General features: G+C 44.5%; 1 protein-coding gene across 5 annotated transcripts in view; it reads left to right on the forward strand.

The window, feature by feature from the left end:
• Positions 1-24,311, forward strand: part of LOC309557535 (neurabin-1-like) — a 224,713-nt gene that overhangs the window by 151,686 nt on the left and 48,716 nt on the right. For 4 of the 5 annotated variants that reach the window (XM_082260292.1, XM_082260294.1, XM_082260293.1 and 1 more), the window contains exons 13-15: positions 2,236-2,566; positions 10,843-10,921; positions 22,121-22,192. In XM_082260292.1, coding sequence (XP_082116418.1) covers positions 2,236-2,566; positions 10,843-10,921; positions 22,121-22,192 — 482 coding nt within the window. The remainder of the gene's footprint in view (positions 1-2,235; positions 2,567-10,842; positions 10,922-22,120; positions 22,193-24,311) is intronic. The other variant, XM_082260296.1, reaches the window with a different exon arrangement.

A 24,311-nucleotide genomic window follows, 5' to 3' on the forward strand; every position in this document is an offset into this window, starting at 1 on the left:
ATGTTTATCTTATTTACATTGTGCTATTGTCACTGTAGTTATCATTTAGCGCACCTATTTTTATAGTTTAAAAAACTCTTCCATATTGCTATTAGTAAAATACCAAAATATATACACACAGCGCTACAAAAACAATATACCAGCAATAACCCAATGCCCACACAGAGACATACAGACTGCAATGCCCATCAATGCAGTCTGATCAGTGTCCATCAATGAAGCCTTACCAGTCCACGAGCAATTAGGTGAAAGGGGAGGTGGGGGCCTATTTAAATAGAGGATATAATGGCACCTTCCCCCAAATGCAAAATTGGAAAAAACGAATCAAGGGCATAGGCAGACACCATAGGGAGGTCCGGCTAGGTCCCTGAAGGAGGGGGGATTTAAATGTGCCTCTATAAGTCACAAAACTATGCATATGTTTACATCAGACATGGCAACACATATATGTTAAAAGAATAACAAATCTTTATTTGTACAAATGATAAAAACAGTAAGTACGTCGTTCTATCTATATAGATGAACCATTAATATATGGTACAATGTTTAACAAACATATCAAAAGATGGCTGGAACCAGCCATCTTTTGATATGTTTGTTAAACATTGTACCATATATTAATGGTTCATCTATATAGATAGAACGACGTACTTACTGTTTTTATCATTTGTACAAATAAAGATTTGTTATTCTTTTAACATATATGTGTTGCCATGTCTGATGTAAACATATGCATAGTTTTGTGACTTATAGAGGCACATTTAAATCCCCCCTCCTTCAGGGACCTAGCCGGACCTCCCTATGGTGTCTGCCTATGCCCTTGATTCGTTTTTTCCAACCTTACCAGTCCACATCATTTCAGCCTCCCCAGTGTCCATGTTGGTGGAACTCCGGTTTTACCCCAGGCTCACACTGGTGTGGTGCAGGAATCGGCTCTGTAATTGTGCCGGTTCCTGCACCATATTTCCAGTTCACACTGCCCTGTGTGAACTCGCACAGGAATCTGATCGCATGGGTGAGGAAAAAAAAGGCACATGTACTTTTTTTCTTCCGAATCTAATGCAAGTTCAGCCATACAACCTATCACAGATCCCACCCTATCACAGATCCCCCACCCTATCACAGATCCCCCACCCTATCACAGACCCCCCCCCCATCACAGACCCCCCCCCCCCCATCACAGATCATCACTTTGATCAGTGGTAGTGCTGGGGAGTTGATGGATTCAGTGGTGGTGGGGGGGAGGGGATGGGATCAGGGGCAGTGCTGGGGGGGTAGGGGTGGCATCAGTGGCAGCTTTGGTGGTGGGGATTGGTTGGCAGTGCTGGGTGCTAGGAAAAGTGACACTTACTGATAGTTTTACACTCCTTTTACTGATAGTTTTACACTCCTTTTACCCTGCAAACGCTGTCTCTCAGGCCCCTCCACTGATTTGCGCTCCACACCCTCCACAGCTCCCCAATCCTCTGCCCGCAGGTCTGGGTTTCATGCCGGCGGCTTCACTCATCTAGTGAGACTGGACTGTCCCCTGTGGATTCCCGCTCCAGGAGTCCAGGGTCTCTCAGCCTCCCATGTCCCTCACCGCTGCCAGCCCCGGTACCTATAATTTTGACAAGACCGAGCGGCTCCTCTCACTGCCAGGAGCTTGATTGCAGCCGGACTGCAATTCCCATGATCCTGAGCTTCAGCCGGCCAGCCAATCGGCGGTCTCCGCCCCCTCTCCCTCCACCAATGATAGGCCGGCTGCCGGACCGTCCGTCTCTTATGTTGAAAAAAAAAAAAAAATGACAGGCAGCGGCGGCAAAAACACCCGGCGGGCCGGATAAATGTCCTTGGCGGGCCGCATGTGGCCCGCGGGCCGTAGTTTGAGGACCCCTGGTCTAGGGACTGCGGACAGTGTTAACCTGAGACTTCATTTAAATAATGCAGATTTTAGGTACATACATTTTTTTTTTTTTTTTTTTTTACATTTTTGTTTTGGCAAAAAATTGATTATGTAAATATATTCATAATTTAAAGTTACAATGGAAGTCTGCCAGTGCAATATATTTTGTTAAGCTAGTCACAATCACACATACATACAAAAAGCATGTGTGTATGTATTATATATAGTAAATGGGGTACTGGCACACTGTTGTGAGCAAATGCCTGGGTGCTCTAAAGAAAAATAACGTGTGTGTGTGTGTGTGTGTGTGTTGAGGTTTTGTAAAATTTTGCTTTTAATTTATTCTACAGGAGGAAGATATTGAAGATGCTATTCTGGAAGAGGCAGTGAGCCCTTGTGAGAAAGTAAGAGAAGAGACAGAAGAGCGGTTGGTGTTGGCAGCTGCCCAAGATGATGATCAAAGGATTGAAAAGCCTCAAGCGGCCGAGAGTTTAGGTACTCTCTTGGAGTCAATCCCCTCCATTTCCACTTCCTCCTCCCCAGCACACAGGACTAACACTGAAACCATTCTAACCTCCAGTCAGTCTCCCACTGAGGAAGGGCTAGCTCAGAGTTCCTCAGGCGGATACACTAGGAATACCAAAGTGAGAGAATCTAAAGGCAAAGGCAAAGTCGCCAAAGGTAAGCTTAGGTATTTAAGGCTGTGTACAGAAAAAAGTAAGTGGCAATAAGATCTGAAAAGAATAAGTGATCTCAGATTTTTTTTTTTTTTTTTTCCTAATTATGGTTCATGGTCAGAGGATATCTACTGAAGTGTAGGACTATGCAGCTTGTATCAGGAGGCAGCTCTCTACTACAGAGTTTCATTGTTTCCATATGCAGACCAAATACTTCAGTGCTTTGTTTATCCAACCTAGAAACTGCACAGGCAAAACAAATCTGTCTGAACTGCGTGCCGTATGACAGTCGACGGGGTGAGGCATTTCTCATGTACCTCTCTGTTGTGCCCTGGTACGAGAGATGAAATACATATTTACAGAGGTCTATATTGAAACATTTGTAATATTTGGCAGGTTCAGCATAATTAAGGGCAGTGAATTAAAAGGAGACTTAAAACCTAAGTTTGTCTTTTCTCTCATAGAGTACATGTACTATTTGTTTCACGTAGCTGAATGCATGTGTTGCAATGTATGTCTAATATATACAATAAGTAGGCCATTATCTCAATAACTCAGCTAACAGGTTTGCATTTATTGGCTCCCTTACTAATCAGAATGTCGCCGGATGTAATTTTCCTAAAACAGGCAGTATTTCTCTTTCGTTCATTGACTGACACAGCTCCTTATCTTCATGACCATTGGGTTATACTGCCCCCTACAGGAAAAGGACTGTAGGCGAGGACACATACGACCTGGCCTCGGCCTGAGTCGCAGCCTTTTTTCTGGCCGACAGCCCCCCATTCTGATGAAGCGTTGGCTTGTCAGGAGCGTTGCCCACCCTGTTCCTGGTATGGTAAGTAGCTGTCCCCTCTCTACCTCTGGAGGGGATGCCCCCCCCCCCCCCTGTAACGGTTGAACCTCCGGGTTCCCTCCCCTTCTTTCTTGGTAGTCCTCTGTGAACTTGTTACCCCCCCCTTTACCATCGGGTGGCCATACTGTTTAGGTCAGACCGGTGGTGTCGAGCTGGGGATTGAGGGGGAGCGCGCCGCCGGCTATCGAACTATCGACTTTTGGGTGCGAGCAGTAACTGGTGGGGGCTCCTGCCAGGGCCCTTATTCCTGCTGGGATCTTGTTCGAAGCTTCTGAGGGCCCCCGGGAACCGCGTGGGCCGGCCATTTTCTTGTAGCCTTTTAAGCTGTAGATCACCGGCCAGGTTTGCGTAGCCTCGGCGGCCATGTTTCCATTGAAAATAAGCAGCGGCCATGTTTTTGAAGCTATATGACTGTGAATCGGCAGTGGCAGCCCCTCCTCATCCCCTAGTGCTGACTCCAGGATCTTTATCTTCCTGATCGCCGCATGGTGTGCAGTTAGCTTGGTGCTGTAAGTGCCTGATCTGTGGTGGTGAGTCTTTGTGTGTTTTTTTTCTCCTTCTCTCTGCTATAGCAGTGGTAGTGCTCTGTGCTGGGCCCTGTGGTGCCGCAAGCACGGTAGGGGTGTCCCTAGCAGTTCATGCACCTTTTTTTTTGTGGGTCCCCCTCTTCACTAATGGAGTTCTGGAGCACATTTCCCCACCTGATCTCCTCTCAGAGGCTGGCAGGTCCCAGTAACCCCTGACTGCACTGATGGTGGTCCTGGAGTCCTTAGTGTTCAGGGTTTATTTTGGTTCTGGTAAAAAAGGCTAGCAAAAAGCATCCCATGCCTTCATCTGTCCCATCTGATCTTGAATCTGGTTCGGCAGCCGCGGATGCGAGGTTACTAGGGATGCACCGAATATTTGGCGGCCGAACATTATTCGGCCGAAAATAGAGAAAATAGCACTTTCGGTGTTCGGCCGAATAAGTCAAAAGGCCGAATAATTTTGTGCCGAACAATGTCAGCTTCCGCCCGGACCGCTCCCCTTCCTCATTGCGGCTCCCGGCTCCCTTCTCACACTGTGCACGCCCCGCCCCCCTGTTCGCGGCTTTTGGCTCCGACCTGGTTGCAGTTCAGGTATGTGGAGCTGAGCACATTTGGGGGAGAATACGGTAGCTGCACAAGCATTAGTGTGCAGACTGCCATATGTTGTTGCCACTTGCCATGCTCATTACATTAGAGTGCCCTATAAAGTGCCCCTTAAAAAAAAAAAAAAGAAAAAAAATGTGCCCAACAGAGTGCTCCCTTGACATAAAATGTGGCCATCAGCGTGCCCCTTATTTTATGCTAAGGGGCACTCTGATGGGCATATTTTATGTTAAGGGGCACGCTAATGGGCATATTTTATGTTAAGAGCAACACTGATTTAAATGTTTTGTTTTGCCCATCAGCGTGCCCCCTAACATAAAATGTGCCCATCAGCGTGCCCCCTAACATAAAATGTGCCCATCAGCGTGCCCCCTAACATAAAATGTGCCCATCAGCGTGCCCCCTAACATAAAATGTGCCCATCAGCGTGCCCCCTAACATAAAATGCGCCCATCAGCGTGCCCCCTAACATAAAATGTGCCCATCAGAGTGCCCCTTATTTTATGCTAAGGGACATACTGATGAGCATATTTTATGTTAAGGGGCACTCTGATGAGCATATTTTATCTTAAGGGGCACTCTGATGGGCATATTTTATGTTAAGGGGCACGCTAATGGGCATATTTTATGTTAAGAGCAACGCTGATTTAAATGTTTTGTTTTGCCCATCAGAGTGCCCCCTAACATAAAATGTGCCCATCAGTGTGCCCCCTAACATAAAATGTGCCCATCAGCGTGCCCCCTAAAAATTGGCGAAATAAATGGAAAAAAATGCGAAACACCGCGTTCGTTATTCGGCCTTCGGCCAAGAATTTCATTTCGGTGCATCCCTAGGGGTTACCTTTCTGGGTCTGCGTTCATGCACCCTGCGTGCTCAGATAGTGAGGATGATTCTAGCCGCCCATGAAAAGGCGCTGATTAATGCGCTGATTGTGTCAGTGTGTGAAACTTTAAAAATGGAGGATGCGGCTGATGCTGCTTTTGGAGGCACCGGTCCCTTTTGGAACCCTCAGGCCCTCCAAGGTGGCAATGTTCCCCTTTCCCGCTTACTTGGGTAATATTGTCACAAACAGTGGGGTTGTCCAAAACGCACTTTTGCAGTCCCTAAGTGTTTTGTGATGCGGTATCCTTATGAGGATTCCCTGCTTGAAAAGTGGACCGCCCCACCAGTAGTGCACTCGCTGGTTTCTAGTTTAAATAAAGCCACCTTAATTACGGTTGAGGAGTCCCCGGCCTTTAAAAATCCAGCTGATAGGAGGTTGGAGGCTCTGTCCCGCCATATGTTCGCTGTGGCTGGTTATCAGTTGGTCCAGGGAATACAGTTTGTCTGTGATTCCTCTTTGGATGCAGCTCCTTTGCTTTCTAGATGGTCTGTCTCAGCAGTCGTCCTTCTGTCTGTATTATCTGGCTGAAATGTTGGTCTGTGGACCAGACTTCTAAGAAGGCCTCATCTGATATCCTGTTTGTGAGGGATCACCTGTTTGGAGCTTCCTTGGATGACATTAAGGGCCTCACAGAGAAGAGTACTCATCTTCCGCTAGCTTCCAGGGGCTATGAGCCCTGTCGTAGACTGGGGCCATACTTCTCGGCTCATAAGAGGCCTTTGTCCCTGGGTCTCAAGACAAGGGATCTAAGCCTTTCAGGGTCTCCACCAGAGGCTCCAAGAGGACATGGCCAAGCAAGCCATGAGTGGGCTCTTCCAGAACTGCGGACAAGGCTTCCTCATGTATAAAAGGGCGCCCTCACCTGTATCTGGGGTGGGGGATGTCTTCGCTGGTTTCCGGATCCGTGGACCTCCCTGGTACAGGACAAGTGGGTCCACAAAGTCATTCGGTCTGGCTACAAGATTGAGTCTTATCCTCCGGAAAGGTTCTTCCCTTCCAACCTTCGCTTGTCCCCAGATCCCTTACGGGGTCTTTTTGGGGCAGTGCAAGACTTTTCTCAAACCTGTTTACAGTTCTCAAGAGGGAAGGCAAGGTACATCCAATTCTAGTCTTTAAGGTGCTGAACTGCTTTGTGCAGGTACAGAAGTTCCGAATGGAGTCCATTTGCACGGTAGTGGCGTCCCTACATCAGGGGGATTTTCTCGCCTTTATCGACATCAAGGAAGCCTACCTTCACATTCCAATATGTGCCGGTCACCAGCGCTTCCTCTGCTTTGCCGTGGGCAAGGAGCATTATCAGTTTGCGGCGTTACCCTTTTGGTCTCTGCTCCTTGGGTCTTTACGAAAAATGCACTGGTACTAGCATTGTTGCATCAGGGGGGGACATCGCGGTACTGGGGTACCTGGACGATGTTCTGCGGGCGGAGTGTCCGACTGCTGTGATGGACAACTTGGAGATTACACTGCAAACTCTGAAAGAGTTTGGTTGGATTCTGAACCTTCAGAAGTCTGCTTTGGATCCGTCCACAAGACTGGACTATCTTAGTCTGACTCTGGACTCAGCCAGAGTGTTTCTTCCTCTGGAAAAACTCAAGAAATTGCAGGAGGCATTTCCGCTTCGGTTATCCAGCAGACGGTCAACCCTCCGGGTTCCACGCGAGATCTCTGCAAAAAGAGATCCTGGTAAAATGGGACAAGAATCCTCAGTCTCTAGACAATCTGATCCTGTCGAGCCAGGGTACAAGAGGGTCCCTGATCTGGTGGCTTTGTTCTCCGGCACTTCGACAGGGAAAATACTTTCTCCCCCTGTACTGGACAGTTGTCACCATGAATGCCAGCCTGTCCAGGTGGGGAGGCATCCTCACCACTGGTTGTGCTCAGTGGGTCTGGATTTAGGCAGAGTCCAGACTGCCGATCAATGTACTGGAACTCTGAGTGATTAGACTTTCTGGATTATTGGACAATTCGTCTTCAAGGGTGTCTGGTACGCATTCAATCGGACAATGCCGTGGCTTATGACAATCGCCAAGGGTGCACAAGAAGTGCCCTCGCGGCTCTGGAAGTAGCCTGTATTCTAAGGTGGGCAGAACGATTCGTTCCAGCCCTCTCTGCTGTACACATTCCAGGGGTGGAATATTGGCAAGCAGATTACCTCAAGTCGACAGGCGTTGGACCAGGGGAAATGGTCGCTTCATCCGGAGGGGTTTCATCAGTTGTCCCAGGTGGGGGGTACTCCCGAGGTGGGCCTGTTGGCCTCTCATCTCAACAGGAAGGTACAGAGGTTTGTGGCACAGTCTCGGTATCCTCTAGCTGACGCTACAGACGTCTTAGTGGCTCCTTGGAGTCAGTTACGCCTCCTCCCTCAAACTTCTGCCAAGATTCCTGTGCAAGATCGAGGCTTAAGGGATTCCTAGTGGCTCCAGACTGGGCTCCTCGGTCTTGGTACGCCGATCTGCTTCCTCTCAGCAAAGATCTAATCTTCCATCCTGCTTTACAGTCGCTTGCTTTAACGGCTTGGCTTTCAAAGCCAGGTGCTGAAGGATAGAGGTTTGTCTGAATCTGTGATTCCTATGCTGTTAAAGGCTAGAAAATCTACCTCTAGGAAGATCTAACATCGTATGTGGAAGACATACATTGCGTGGTGTGAGTCTCTTAGGGTTCACCCTCACTCCCTTTCGGTGGCTCGGATATTGGCCTACCTCCCAAGAAGGGGTTGAGAAGCGTCTGGCCTTGAGTACTGTCAAGGGCCAGGTTTCGGCATTAGCGGTTTTCTTTCAACATCCATTAGCCACACGTTCCTTGGTGCTTACCTTTTTATAAAGGGACTTCAACACTTGGCTCCTCCAGTGCGGACTCTATTGCTGCTGTGGGACCTCAATGTGGTGCTGTGTCAGTTCTTCAGAAGCCTCCTTTCGAAAGTTTTGGGGAGGTTTCCCTGCTTACGTTGTCCCAGAAGGTGGCCTTTTTGGTGGCTATTACTTCTGCGCGCAGGGTGTCAGAGCTGGTGGCGTTGTCATTCACCTTACCTGGTGGTTCTTCGTCCCCGTCAGTCGTTCCTTCCAAGGGTCGTATCTGATTTCCATTTGGATGAAGATCTTGTTGCCTTCCCGATGTCTCAGGCCTAAACCTTCTATGGAAATTGCCTTGCATTCCCTTGATGTGGTTTGGGCAATCAGGGTGTACCTGGCAGCTACGGAGTCTTTTAGGAAGTCAAGACTCCCTAATTGTACTCTCGGATGGGCCTCAGTGTTGGCTGCTTCTGCTGTGACCATTTCCAAATGGATCAGATAGTGATTCAGGGCTATTCAGTTAAGGGTCAAGTTCCTCCTTTCCCTAGTAAGGTGCACTCTACTGGGGCGCTTAGTGCCTCCTGGGCCTTCCGTCATTAGGCATTAGTGATACAGGTTTGCAAGGCTGCCACCTGGTCGTCTGTGCTCACTTTCACAAAGTTTTATAACGTGGATCTGCGGATGCTTCCTTTGGCCGCAACGTTTTCCAGGCTGCTGTTTTTAGAGGACCTGGTCCTCTTTTAGGGTGTATTTGTTTTTTTGTTTTTTTTTGTTTTGTTTTTCAGATGAGCTCCAGTTTATGGTTGAGCTCCATGTTACCTGGTTGGCTACAGTTTAGTCTTGGGAATTTTTTTCTTCCTGTTCTCACTCCTCATGTTTGAGACATCCCAATGGTCAAGAAGTTAAGGAACTGTGTCCGTCCATGAACGACAGAGAAAATGGGATTTTTGACTTGCCGTTAAATCCATTTCTCTGATGTTCATTGACTGACACAGCACCCACCCCTACATGGAGTTGTAATTCTTATACTGCTTGTAACAAATCTGAATGCCCATAGCTGAGGAAGGGAGTATACCCCCTAGGACGCCCCATAGGTGTACTCAAGCTTTTTCCTGCCTAGTGTCCTTCTCCTGTGGAGGACAGTATATCCCAATGGTCAAGAGCTGTGTCTGTCAATAAACATCAGAGAAATGGATTTTACGGTAAGTTAAAAATAACCATTGTTATTGAAATGGTACTGTGTGTTGTTTACCTTTTTACCTTCTATTTGAACCATATTATTTTTTTTTTATTGGGGATAATAAACCCCAGTTTGAGAAAGCAGTGAGCACATTTTTTTGTTTGGTTAAAAAAAAAAAAAACCGTACTGGCAATTTAATCCTAAGTAGATTTGCAAGGGTTGAATCAACCCATAGATTCTCAAACCTTTCTTGGATTTCAACAGCAAGATCATCCTTGGCTCAAGATTCCTGCCATAACGATCACCAAGTGTAGGTGTCCTCAAAGTGGAATTCAGGTCTCTACACTATTTTTAAAAATGTCCCCTCTAATCTGCCTACCCTATGCAAAAAGATCTGAATACTTGACCATTTTTCAGTCCACTCTGGTCTGGTCATGTGATAGCTCCAGCTTCCCTGTGCCGTGAAGCACTTGACAACGCCTCCTATAGCCCATCTGTTGGTGGCTCTCTCCTCTTCCCTGCAACTTCCCTGCAACTGCTGCGTCATGATGTAGAGCAAATGGAGCTGTGGTGTGTGGTATGACCAAACCAGAGTGAACTAAAAAAAATGTAGGTATACACACCTTTTTTTAATTTTTTTAATATGGGGTAAACAGGATAGATAGCAGGAGTGGCCACCGCCGGTTTCCTTCTGCGCATGCGTAAAGCGCGCTGCGCTTCGTGAATAGGCCACAGTCGTCTGGGTCTTGCAAAGTGCCTCCAGAAAGGTGCAGGGGGGGGGGGCCACAGTGAAATGAGCCGGGAGTGGGTACCTTTCACCCCCCCCAAAAAAAATAAAAGGTGCAAAATGTTTTTGGGGGTAGCTCTGCTTTAAGCTCACCGTACATGTAGCGATTTTTGTCTGGTTCCTGTTGAAGGAAGAAGAGATTTGTCCATCCATGCTGTTTATCGTGTATGGGTAATTTAGGGGATTTCTCAAATTCAACCCGCAGGGCTGAACAAGAGCAATCCTACAGCTTTAGACGGAGCAATATGGCTGCACGTCCCCACTAGCAGCAGTATTTAAGGTTACATGGGGAAAGTATTAGAAAGCATAATGGTAGAAATGGTGAGTTAAAGTGTAAAGGCCAGCTGTAAATGTTTGATAGTGGGGTGCATAGGACATGATCTGGCTGTCAAAGAGAAGGAGGGGGGGGGGTAGATGGGAGAGGGCCCGCTTTACTGCTAGCTTCTCCTGAAAATTGCTAACTAAAATGTAAATGCTTACCTAGAGGGGCCAGTGACATGGGGGGCTCTCACTTTGATTATTTGAAATCCAGAGATTTACTACACAGAGTACCGAAGATGTAGACCGGAGTTGTATTTGGATGACCCATCTGTTCTTGTGCAGAAATAATTTGTTTGCTGTCAGTTTTGTTGATGTAAGCCTTGTTTCATTACATAGAGGAGAAGAGAAGTGATGACAAAACCACTGACGCAAATGAAGCCACTGGGAAGCACAGGAGGAGGTTTCCTGACTTTGGGTAAGTGTGTACCTGAGCCCCTTATTCTTTTGATTAGTTTTCTAATATTATAAAGTGTTTTACTGGGCTTTAGTCACATTTTTCTTTTTTAGCTTTGTGAACTGTTTTGGCTTGAGTAAGGTGGTTGGAACTGAGCTTTTTTTTTTTTTTTTTTTTTCCCTCTAATAGTTTTTATTGAAATTTCCAGAGAAGTAGTACAGATTTACATTCCTCATAAACATAGTAAAAGCAGAAAGGGGTATGCCAACATGTTATATAAAGATACATTAAAGTTCAGGAACTTTTTGAGGTGATACCCATAAATATGTTAAACACAAAAAGTAGGGGTATACTGACCAGGACTGTATGGTTAGCACATCATCACAAGACTTGCCGCAGTGGCTAACAGAGGGAGAAATCAAAGAAAGTCTTGATAACATTAACACTAATAAATCACCAGGACCGCATGGCTTACACCCGAGAGTACTCAAGGAACTCAGTAGGGTTATATCTAGACCGTTGTTCCTAATCTTCGCAGAAAGTAAATTGACCAGAACTGTACCAGGTGACTGGAGGAAAGCGAATGTGACACCAATATAAAAAAAAAAGGGCAGAGGGATATTCCGGGAAACTATAGGCCGGTCAGCCTGACCTAAATTGTATCTTAATTCTTGGAAGGGATGATAAGGGACTATATCCAAGAATTTGCGAAAGGGATGATAAGGGACTATATCCAAGAATTTGCGAAGGTCAACAGTATCATCAGTAATCCGCACGGGTTCACAAAAGGACATTCTTGCCAAACCAATCTGTTAACATTTTACGAGGAGGTGAGCTAGATAGGGGGAGACTTGTGGATGTGGTGTATCTGGATTTTGCTAAGGAATTCGACACAGTTCCCCACAAACGCTTAATCTACAAACTAAGGTCTGCAGGCATCGACCACAACGTTTGTTCTTGGATAGAAAACTGGTTACATGGGTGTGTCAAAAGGGTGGTGATAAAGAATGCTTACTCAAACTGGTCTGGAGTGGTGAGTGGGGTCCCCCAAGGCTCAGTCCTGGGACCAATTGTGTTCAATTTATTCATCAATAATAACCTAGAGGATGGAATCATTAGCTCAATCTCCGTTTTCACGGATTACACAAAAATAGGCAGGGCAGTAACTTCCCTTCAAGATATAAACATCTTACAGAATGACCTGGACAATATAACAGAGTGGGCAACTACATGGCAAATGAGGTTTAATATAGAGAAATGTAAGGTATTGTGCATGGGGGCAAAAATTATAAACGCAAATTATGCTCTAGGGGGGGAACCTCTGGGGGAATCCAGGATGGAGAAGGATTTGGGGGTTCTAGTAAAAGATCGACTAAGCAATAGCATGCAAGTTCAAGCTGCAGCTGCCAAAGCCGGCAGAATATTAGCATGCATAAGGAAGGGAATATATTCCAGAGATAAAGCTGTAATCCTGCCACTTTATAAAACCCTGTCCACATCTGGAGTACTCTGTCCAGTTCTGGTCGCCAATCCTCAGAAGGGATGTGCTGGAACTGGAGAGAGTCCAAAGAAGGGCAACTAAACGAATTAGGGGATTGAAAGACCTTTATTACGAGGAGCGATTACAAGCGCTTATTTTAATCTCCTTTGAGAGGAGACGCCTGAGAGGGAACATGATGGCGATTTACAAATACCTCAGTGGTGATCCCAGCATAGGAAAAAACTATTTGGTCTCAAGGAGTGCACGTGGCCACACAATTGGATTAGAGGAGAGACGGTTTAACCTTAAGCTGTGTAAGAGGTTCTTCACTGTAAGGGCAGTAAGAATGTGGAAGTGATAGCTGCGGGGAGTATGGCTACTTTTAAAAGACTCTTGGACGTTTTATCTTGCAGATCACAACATTCAGGGTTATGGGAAATGATCTCACACACACACACACACCCCTGTACAGGTTGAACTGGATGGACTGTTGTCTTTATTCAACCTCAACTGCCATGTTACTATGTAACTATGAACACTTCTTGTGTGTAAAAAAAAAACAAAAAACAGGGAAGGTCTTTGGTCGTTTTCCCTGTCACTTTTTTAAATGCAGTATGGAGAGAATAGGAAACTGGGATAACATGACCATAAACCATCCTATTAATCCCAGGGGGTTAAGCACCCAACGGGGGTGAGGGGGCATAGATGGAAGCCACTACAACGACCAGGATTCTGCCACCTCTCCTCCCACACTTCCTACATTGCTTAATGTCTCAATGTACAGCTTACTGGCTGATCCAAAGAAACCCACATAATAGAAGAGGTCTTTGACAAAAAAGGGGAGGGGGAAGAAGCCAGATAGGAAAGAAATGAAGTGGAGTAAAAAAAAAAAAAGAGTAAAGTGAAGGAAGACGTGCACCCTATCCAATCAGTACACAACTGGTTAACAGTACATCATAGGGCATCCGACAAGTAATTAATCCAGTGCCTCTACACTTTGTCAAAGTAGGCCTGTTTGATAAGTAATGCTACCGAAAGGTGGCATTCCTTGACCATAATCCAAGATCATTTATTTTAGGGATGCACCGAATATTCGGCGGCCGAACATTATTCGGCCGAAAATAGAAAAAATAGCACTTTCGGTGTTCGGCCGAATAAGTCAAAAGGCCGAATAATTTTGTGCCGAACAATAGGGCTGAACGATAGTCGATATGATATCGACTATCGTTCTGTGGCCGTAGGCGATATTCATATCGCCGAGGTCACGATATTTACAGGGGGAAGGGACTCGGAGGAGGACAGGAGGCCTCACAGACTTCCGTGTTAGGCAGGGGAAGCCGGGACACTTCAGTGGTGAGCATACATACATTACTCACTCGTGCACTGCAGCCCGCCCCACACATTCAGTGAGTCTTACTCTCCTCCCTAGTTTTTTCAATGGCACATTCAGGAAGCCAATCACGCCGTGATTAGCTGCACAGCGAACCAATCACGCGTGCCTGCACACCTGATTGGTTCCCCTGTGCCGCTACTCACGGCGTGATTGGCTTCCTGAATGTGCCATTGAAAAAACTAGGGAGGAGAGTAAGACTCACTGAATGTGTGGGGCGGGCTGCAGTGCACGAGTGAGTAATGTATGTATGCGGCTGTGCTCCTTTCCAGGCTCCTACTAGTCCACCTCCAGCCTCCTACTACCACCACTATGAGAGACTGTCAGTTACTGTATAATCTGATCGAGTCCACACTGACTGACTGTCACTGAGTAATTGATGTTACCACATTAACCCTGACCTGCCCAGTGCCCTGTATCTGCAATTAAAATTTACAAGGCTGCCTGCATGCTTCCTGATTTCCATTCCCAGCATCCTTCCCAATCCCTACAGTGTCACTAACATTAACCCTATGGTACAAGGCTGCAGTGTGCACTGAATCCCATTCCCTACAGTAACATTTAGGGAGAGAGACCTGAGAGGACAAGAGGACAAAAAATTGGCAAAATAAATGGAAAAAATGCGAAACACCGCGTTCGGTATTCGGCCTTCGGCCAAACATTTCATTATTATTCGGCTTCGGCCAAGAATTTCATTTCGGTGCATCCCTAATTTTATTTTCACAAGGTCAAGGGAGATTGTAGGGGACTTCTAGGACCTGGCTATTGCAATCCTCGCTGCAGTAAATATGAAAGCGATTTGTTTCCTGGCATGTCCTATCTCCTCCCCAACTGGGTGTCCCAGCAATGCTTGCTCTTGTGATTTTAATAAGATTTTCCTGAGTCAGGGAATATATAAAATTATAAATGTGGATCCAAAATCGTTTGACTTTGGACTTGTGTGGCACACACTGGCCCTTTTATGCTACACTCCCGAAAAACACATGGGGGAATCCCCCAGAACACACGCAGCCACCCTTACCGGTACTATGTACCACATTAGCAGCATTTTATAATTTGCTTTGATCAGTGAGGCATTAATGAAAGATTTAGAGGTGTATTGCGCCATTTTGAACTATTCAGCTGCTTAAATGTTTCATCTATATCTGGCTCCCATTTATCCAAAGGTCAAAATAGAATACGATTTTGATATGTGACCTGTATGCTTATCGAAAAACCTGCATAAATATTCCATCGAGGAGGAATAGGATAGATCAGACGTGTGCTGTAAAGTAGTCCTGAAGTGTCCAAGCTGAGTTTTTGAGGAGGCAGTGGTAAGATCAGACGTGGCAAAAAAAAAAAAAAAAAAATTTCACCATCTGTGTTTCATAGGCAAAACAAGTGAGTGAGGGGAAATCACTCCAAAGTGAGGGAATCCTTGATTGTCACCTAAACTAGCGCTCTCATTGGAAGATTTCCCCTCTTACTGTTCTGGGGACAGCCCAAAATTTGGGGTTTTCTTTCAAGTTAATTTTAGTTGATAACCGTAAAGAGAACAAATATAGAGGGTGAATCTCCCTAATGAAGGCACAGACGGCAATAAAAACTGACTGGTGTTCTAATCCCTTTCCACTCTATCCAAAACGGGGATAAAAACAAAATGCGTTTACCTACTCTTCAAAGCGGTGTTCCGGCCTCCCCCTCTAAAAACTAAGTCAGCAGCTACACACTGCTCCCCCCCCCCCCCCCTCCCCAAAAGGTGCCAAACGTGGCACCGGAGGGAGGGAGTAGACTGATGAGCTGAAGTTACACTTCCGAGTAGAACTCCGCTTTAATGATCAGAATAGCTCATTGGTTATTACTTGTACTTTGCTGCTCAGGTGTCCTGGGAATAGATTCCACCATAACTTTCTCTTCTTGGTTTTTACCTCTACCTGATGTACAGCGTGTTACAAAAGTCAAAACCTAATTAGTAGGTTAATTTGTGTCTGCCCAAGTTTTCATTGGAGTCTGTCTGCTTTTGTGATAGGAAAAGTAAAATCGATCTAAACACGAACTGGAAAATGTAGTTGCACTGTGTATCGTAACCCATTGCCACAATGTTTTTTTTCCTTAAAGTAGCTTTTCAATTTTTTTTGCCTTTTTTTTGGCATCTTGGAACTGCTGATCTCCTGCAGCTTTTTCTAAACACATTCCTACCTACAAGCATAAGCTCCAGCATAGGCACACCATTACATAGTCAGGTTGAAAAAGGTCCATCTGGCTCAACCAATAAAAAAAAAAAAAAACGGTAATGAAAACCCAACCATACAATCCCATTTACACAATCCTATACCAGCAGTTGGTCCAGAGGAAGACGAAAAAAACCCCAGCAAAGCATGATCCAATTTGCCGCAGCAGGGGGAAAAAATTCCTTCCTGATCCCCCGGGAGGTAATCAAATATTCCCTGGATCAACTTTACCTATAAATTTTAATACCCACTTATGTTAAGTACACCCAGGAAAGAATCCAGGCCTTTTTTTAAAAAAAAAAAAATCTAGTGAGCTAGCCAGAACCACCTCTGGAGGGAGTCTATTCCACATTTTCACAGCTCTTATGGTGAAGAAACCTTTCCCTATTTGGAGACTAAATCGGTTTTCCTCTAGACATAAAGAGTGCCCCCTTGTCCTCTGGGTTGACCTTAAAGTGAACAACTCAACACCAAGTTCACTATATGGACCCCTTATGTATTAATACATGTTTATCATATCCCCCTTTAATCTCCTCTTAAGAGCAAATAAATTCAGTTCCTCTAATCTTTTCTTATAGCGGAGTTCCTCCATGCCTCTTATCAGTTTTCTTGCCCTTCTCTGCACTTTCTCCTTTTCCCCGATATCCTTTTTAAGAACTGGTGCCCAAAACTGAACTGCATATTCCAGATGAGGTCTTACTAATTTGTACAGGGGCAAAATTATATATCTCTCTCTCTGGAGTCCATGCCTCTGTTAATACAAGAAAGGACTTTGCTTGCTTTGGAAACCGCAGCTTGGCATTGCATGCGATTATTAAGCTTATGATCTACCAGAACACCCAGATCCTCCTCCGCTATGGATTCCCTCAGTTCTACTCCGCCTAGTATGTATAATACATGCATATTCTTAGCCCCCCAAGTGCATAACTTTACATTTAGCAACATTAAACCTCATTTGCCACATAGTTGGCCTATGAAACTGTGCATTGAGGTCAGCTTGTAAGTTGGAGACATCCTGTAAAGAAGTTATTCCACTGCAAAGCTTGGTGTCATCTGCAAAGTTTGAAATGGTACTTTTAATCCCAGACTCTATATCATTTATAAAGATATTAAAAAGTAAGGGTCCCAACACTGACCCTTGGGGTACACCACTGATAACCTTAGGCCATTCAGAGTAAGAATCATTAACAACTACTCTCTGAATTCTATTTTTTAGCAATTTTTCTATCCATTTACGGATCTTTCGAAGCCGGTAGACTTTACCTTACACATTTAGCTGTGTGTGGGGAATGGTGTCAAACGCTTTTGCAAAATCCAAGTATACTACATCCACAGCCACCCTTCTGTCCAAGGTTTTACTTAGCTCCTCCTAAAAAGAAATCAGTTTTGTTTGACAACTAATGATAACAATGAATCTATGCTGTCTGTTGCTTAAAATATTTTTTTTCCAGCAAGAACTCATCTGTGGTCTTTTTTATTAAACTCTCCAGTATCTTACCGACTACAGGAAGTACAGAATTATTAGGCAAATGAGTATTTTTGAGGATTAATTTTATTATTGAACAACCATGTTCTCCATGAACCCAAAAAACTCATTCATATCAAAGCTGACTATTTTTGGAAGTAGTTTTTAGTTTGTTTTTAGTTTTAGCTATTTTAGGGGGATATCTGTGTGTGCAGGTGACTATTACTGTGCATAATTATTAGGCAACTTAACAAAAATCAAATATACAGTATACCCATTTCAATTATTTATTTTTACTAGTGAAACCAATATAACATCTCAACATTCACAAATATACATTTCTGACATTCAAAAACAAAACAAAAACAAATCAGTGACCAATATAGCCACCTTTCTTTGCAAGGACACTCAAAAGCCTGCCATCCATGGATTCTGTCAGTGTTTTGATCTGTTCACCATCAACATTGCGTGCAGCAGCAACCACAGCCTCCCAGACACTGTTCAGAGAGGTGTACTATTTTCCCTCCTTGTAAATCTCACATTTGATGATGGACCACAGGTTCTCAATGGGGTTCAGATCAGGTGAACAAGGAGGCCATGTAATTAGCTTTTCTTCTTTTATACCCTTTCTTGCCAGCCACGCTGTGGAGTACTTGGACGCGTGTGATGGAGCATTGTCCTGCATGAAAATCATGTTTTTCTTGAAGGATGCAGACTTCTTCCTGTACCACTGCTTGAAGGTGTCTTCCAGAAACTGGCAGTAGGACTGGGAGTTGAGCTTGACTCCATCCTCAACCCGAAAAGGCCCCACAAGCTCATCTTTGATACCAGCCCAAACCAGTACTCCACCTCCACCTTGCTGGCGTCTGAGTCGGACTGGAGCTCTCTGCCCTTTACCAATCCAGCCACGGGCCCATCCATCTGGCCCATCAAGACTCACTCTCATTTCATCAGTCCATAAAACCTTTGAAAAATCAGTCTTGAGATATTTCTTGGCCCAGTCTTGACGTTTCAGCTTGTGTGTCTTGTTCAGTGGTGGTCGTCTTTCAGCCTTTCTTACCTTGGCCATGTCTGAGTATTGCACACCTTGTGCTTTTGGGCACTCCAGTGATGTTGCAGCTCTGAAATATGGCCAAACTGGTGGCAAGTGGCATCTTGGCAGCTGCACGCTTAACTTTTCTCAGTTCATGGGCTGTTAATTTGCGCCTTGGTTTTTCCACACGCTTCTTGCGACCCTGTTGACTATTTTGAATGAAATGCTTGATTGTTCGATGATCACGCTTCAGAAGCTTTGCAATTTTAAGAGTGCTGCATCCCTCTGCAAGATATCTCACTATTTTTGACTTTTCTGAGCCCGTCAAGTCCTTCTTTTGACCCATTTTGCCCAAGGAAAGGAAGTTGCCTAATAATTATGCACACCTGATATAGGCTGTTGATGTCATTAGACCACACCCCTTCTCATTACAGAGATGCACATCACCTAATATGCTTAATTGGTAGTAGGCTTTCGAGCCTATACAGCTTGGAGTAAGACAACATGCATAAAGAGGATGATGTGGTCAAAATACTCATTTGCCTAATAATTCTGCACTCCCTGTATAGAAGTTAAACTAACTGGTCTATAGTTACTTGGCAAAGACTTTGATCCCTTTTTAAATATAGGCACCACATTGGCCCTACGCCAATCCAGTGGTATTATTCCAGTCCTTACCGACTCCCTAAAAATTTGAAATAAAGGCTTTGAAATTGCAGCGCTCAATTCTTAGAGTGCGTGGGTGGATGCCATCTGGTCCAGGCGCTTTATCCACCCTTATTCTGTCTAAATATTTCTGGACCATATCACTGTTGAGCCATTGTGGATCATTTGGGGCTGTCAATACCATCCTCATTATGGTCATGAGCTACCCCATGCTCCTTTGTATACACAGAGCTGAAGAAAGTATTTAATTTGCCTTCTCTTTGTCCCAAGTCACCCACTCCTGATTATTTTGTAAAGGGCCTACATGCTCAGACCTAACCTTTTTACTATTAATATATTTGAAGAATTTTTGGGGGTTTGTCCTATCTTTTGCAATCTGTCCATTTTGAATGTTTGCATCCTTGACTTCCTTTTAACCTATTCTGTTTATGTTCTTTGTAACAATTATACAACGATAGTGTTCCTTCATTTTTGTATTTTTTTTTTAAAAGGTCTCTTCTTTTTATTTATAGCTTTTTTAACTTTGGCCGTGAGCCACATAGATTTTATTTTTAGCCTTTTAAACTGATTACCCATGGGAATATACTTTGCAGTGAGTTTGCTTTAAAGTCTTTTTGAGAATTTCCCATTTCTGTTCTGTGCTAATCGATGCCAATATTCCCTCCCAGTCTAAATCCTGGAGAGCAGCCCTCATCCTTGCTGTGGTCAAATTTCCAGAGTAATAATAGTGGACTGTGCCTGCAGGATGTGTGTTGGCACAGCTGCTTGTAGTCTTAAGCAGTGGCGCATGTGATAGTGACACAAGAGCATATTTGGGGGACAGCTGTCACCCCATAAACAAGAAGGACCTGAAAGAGAATTTCATGGCAGGATTATCAAGTATTTAAAGCAACAGATTTAGGAGGATTAAATAAGTGCAAAGAAAAGTTGGTATGTGGCGCTACCTGCTCAAGGGGAATTTTCAATAGAGTGCACTATATATTATATAATATAATATATAATATATATATATATATATATATATATATATATATATATATAGTGTATATGTGTGTCAGAACCATATGCCATATGGTTTATACCAGTCCTAATACATTCCTAGTGCATATACTAAATACCATCCAGTAATTTGATTATATGAAGTGAAAATAAACATATAGACTGCACTGTGCTAAGTAAAAACTTTCTGGGTATTTAATGGTACCCTGTTTAAAAGTGCTGAGTGCAAGTGCAGCTGTGCAATTGATAAAGGTTTTGACTTGTGCTCATATACTGTGGTGTTCAATACAATTTAATTATAAATGCATAAAATAAAAAATGAACAAATAACTCGTGCTCACTGATAAAGGGAAATCACATTTACTACATACTTATCCACCAGTATTGGGTGATACCTCCTATGTATATGGGGGTATAGTGATTCAATGAGTGCTGTGGTGCTAGCCAGTTAAAAACACATATGAATAGTGCTTGGTGTAAGGCAGTGCAGTGTGCCAATTGGTCCGTAGTTGGAACAAGCCAGGTACCCGTGCAGGTGCTGTTGTGCTATCACCCGTGGCCCCCCAATAGGTACCGCGCTCACCCCACAGACGTCCCTTTGCAACAGGGGTGCTAGCTTTTTGTACAAAGTTTGTTCCACTGGGTCCTGGATGTCCGGGCTATCTTTGGCTGCTACGGCTGCGAGTCCCCTTCTGAGGATCCACTGGGTCTGGCAGACTCAAAATGGAAGTAGACAATGCCCCATAGTGTAGTACGTTCTGTATATTTGTAAGACAAGTGCAGATAAACTAACAGTATTTCACCATCAGTTGGAGGACGCGGGACACTTCAGCGTTCCACGGTCAGAGTCCCCTTAACCGGATGTGATGTGTGACGCTGTATTCTCTGCTCCAAGCGTTTCATCACATCGACATCATCTGGAGCGGCCAAGGAGGAGGATAGGATTAAGCCTAGGTTCACAGACCTCCGGGAAATGCAGCGATCCCTGCACCTTTCCCACACCGCATTGCAATCACACTGTTTGCGATCTGCTGCGGGTGTCAATACAAAGTTAACCACTTATCGCAAACTGACGTAGATCTACGTCGGCAGACTTTTCAGGGGTATACTGGGATGATGCCTCTAGCTAGAGGCACCATCCCGGTACCGTGATTAACAGCCGACGGTCGGCTTTCCGTCTGTAACAACCGATGCGGCTCGGGAGCCGTTCGATCCCCCCCCCCCCCCCGCCGCCTTCCGCGACTTTGCTCGGGGCTCCCAACCCACAGGGAGCCCCGAGCACCCAGCCGGCGCGGGGGCTTAAGTGGTTAATGACACCCCAAAAAGATCAAACACTCTACGGGTTGCCCTGCACCAGATCACATGGTACAAAACGGCCGTGAAATGTGGTTGTGGTGCGGCTCCAAAAACATGTCTGCACATCGCACCACACTGAATTGAACACGAATGTGTTGCGATTCCTGTATGATTCATGTGCGGGTTATAGTGTGAACCAGATCTAAAGCACAACTTTCGAGATTACATTTACGTGTTAGAGCGTATGTGAGATTTTAGCATTTGGGTTTTAAGTTGCTTTAAGTACCACTGGTGCAAGGACTGGAAGTGAATTGTGTAATGTAAAGCATGTTATGCAAGTCTTTTTGATTTTGGTGATCTATAAATGGGGAATATAAGGAATAATTTAAGAGCAACCTGGTTTCATACAGACAAGTCACCTAAAATGTAAGTTCTCCATGAACGGCTATCCCCTTTGAGAATGGTTTAAAAACATTGTTTGTAAAACTCTTAAAGATTGCAGTGACCAACATGAAGTCTCCAAATCCTGTATTAATGTCCTCATTTTTATATTCAGTATTATATAACCGATGATAAATGCATGATTACAGCTGCCTACAATTAGAGTGGTCAGCATTATGTGACCCGAAGATCAGAGGTTACATTAAACTCCATTTCATGAATCTAATTTTGTTTCTTTAGGGGACTGCGAAAGTCTGGAGGCAAAGGCAAAAAACAGGATCGGGATAGCCAGAGAGGATCCTTGGACAGTCGGTAAATGTTTGGTTGTTTTTTTTTTTTTTTTTTTTTTTTAATAATTGCAGCAAATTCCAAGTGTCTGTAGCTTTAGGATATTATTTAATTTTGCCTCTTACAACTTTAAATCGTCAAGTTTTGTGTAGGATGAATTAACAAAATGACCTGCAGTCTTTTAGCGGTTAACCACTTTAAAGAGGAAGTAAACCCTCCTCTGCCACTTTTACCTATAGGTAAGCCTATGATAAGGCTTACCTATAGGTACTGTAAATATCTCCTACACTTAAAACCGTTTAGGAGATATTTACCTTACATGCAGCCAGTGACGTCACTGGCGCATGCGCTCTGAAGGAACGGCCGCTGGTACCGTTCCTTCAGAGCCCTGTGCCGCGACCGTCGGCTCCCGCGGGAGTGACGTCACCGTGGCTCCGGCCAATCAGATGGCCGAATGCCGCGATCCCGGAAGACGGGCGACTGGACATGTCGCCCGTCATACAGGTAAGCGGGCGGCAAGGCGGGGGCTCGTTCTAAGGTAAGTATTTCATAATGAGCTAGTATGCATACTAGCTCATTATGCGTTTCTTTCAGGTTGCAAAAAAAAAAAAAAATATATATGGGTTTACAACCTCTTTAAGACCGGAAGGATTTGCCCCCTTAATGACCAGGCCCTATTTTGCAATTCGGCATTGCGTTACTTTAAGGGACAATTGCGCGTGCTGTGCTGTACCCATATAAAATGGACGTCCTTTTGTTTCCACAAATAGAGCTTTCTTTTGGTGGTATTTGATCACCTGTGCGATTTTTTTTTTTTTTTTTTTTTTTTTTTTTTTTTTTTTTTTTTTTTTTTTTTTTTTTTTTTTGGCTGCACAAAAAAAGTGCAGCAATTTTCAAATAAAAAATATATATTTTTCACATTCTATGACATTCTTAAAAAAAAAAAATTGAAAAATCAAAATTTTTTTAACATTTTAGGCCAATTTGTTTTCTGCTACATATCTTTGGCAAAAAAAATCGCAATAAACGTATTTTGATTTGTTTGCGCAAAATTTATCACGTCTCCTAACAACGGGAAAGATTTGTCAGTTTTTTTTATTTTATTTTATTTAACCAGTAATGGCAGCGATCTGCGAATTTATTTATTTTTTTTTTTAATTTATTTTTCTCTATCGCTCATTGACAGACGTAGTCTTCTTGATTCTCAAGAGCTGGGTTATGTTGTCTCCGCAGGAGTAGGACTAGGCAGAAAGACAAAACGTTCTGGCTCCACCTTAGGGGCAGTCCCTGAGGGTATATCCTCCCTCTCTCTGCTACAGGGAATCAGTTTTTTTCTGTCTAGTCAGGAGTAAGGACCTAAGTTCCTTGCTGGGATCTTTTTGGTCCTGGCAAGATTTTTTCTTTAGAAGAAATATTTTTTAAGTAGTTTTTTCTCCAGTGTTTTTCCTGTGAGATCTTCAAGCAAAAACGCCGGACTGGGCGACACTAGTGGTCACCCCAGCCGGCCTACGAGATAGGAGGTATAATCCTACCTTATTTGTAGTGTATCTCCTGTAGATCAATCAATCGCCACTCAGCAGAGATGCAGGTGGATGTGCTGGGAAAAACTATTTCGGCGGTCTGCCGCCATTTTGCCGTAGACCAGGTGCATGCATGTCCTCAGGTCACGCCGGCCGCCATGTTTTTGGAGTCTAATGTCTCCTGTATGGGGGCGGCCATGTTTCATGAGCCCAGCTACCTCGTGGAGAGCTGGGAACGCCGGAAGGCGTACACAGGGGGCGGAGCCACGTCCTTCTACCCGGGAAAAAGCAACAGCTCCTTCCAGTCTGTAAAAGACAGACGCTGACTGCAGTTGGTTGGAAACTTCACTGCATCGGTTGGTGAGCCTTGGGGGTCTCTCTCTCTCTCTGTGGGATCGAGAAGCAGGTACTCTGAGGGGCGCTATTGCGCTAGGGGGAGACACATTAAAAAAAAAAAAAAAAAAAGTTTTTTTGTGTTTTCTGGCAAAGGTGTCCTGAATTAACATGGACCCTGCCACTCATGTATCTCCTCCGGATCCCCTCGAGGGGTCTGCGGGATCCTCCAGCACCCCACTGACAATTGAATCATTGTCCGCTATTATGGAAACTTTTGTGTCCCGGGT

Source organism: Pelophylax lessonae (genome assembly GCF_965119305.1).
Source record: "Pelophylax lessonae genome assembly, chromosome: 6".
Lineage (NCBI taxonomy): Eukaryota > Metazoa > Chordata > Amphibia > Anura > Ranidae > Pelophylax > Pelophylax lessonae.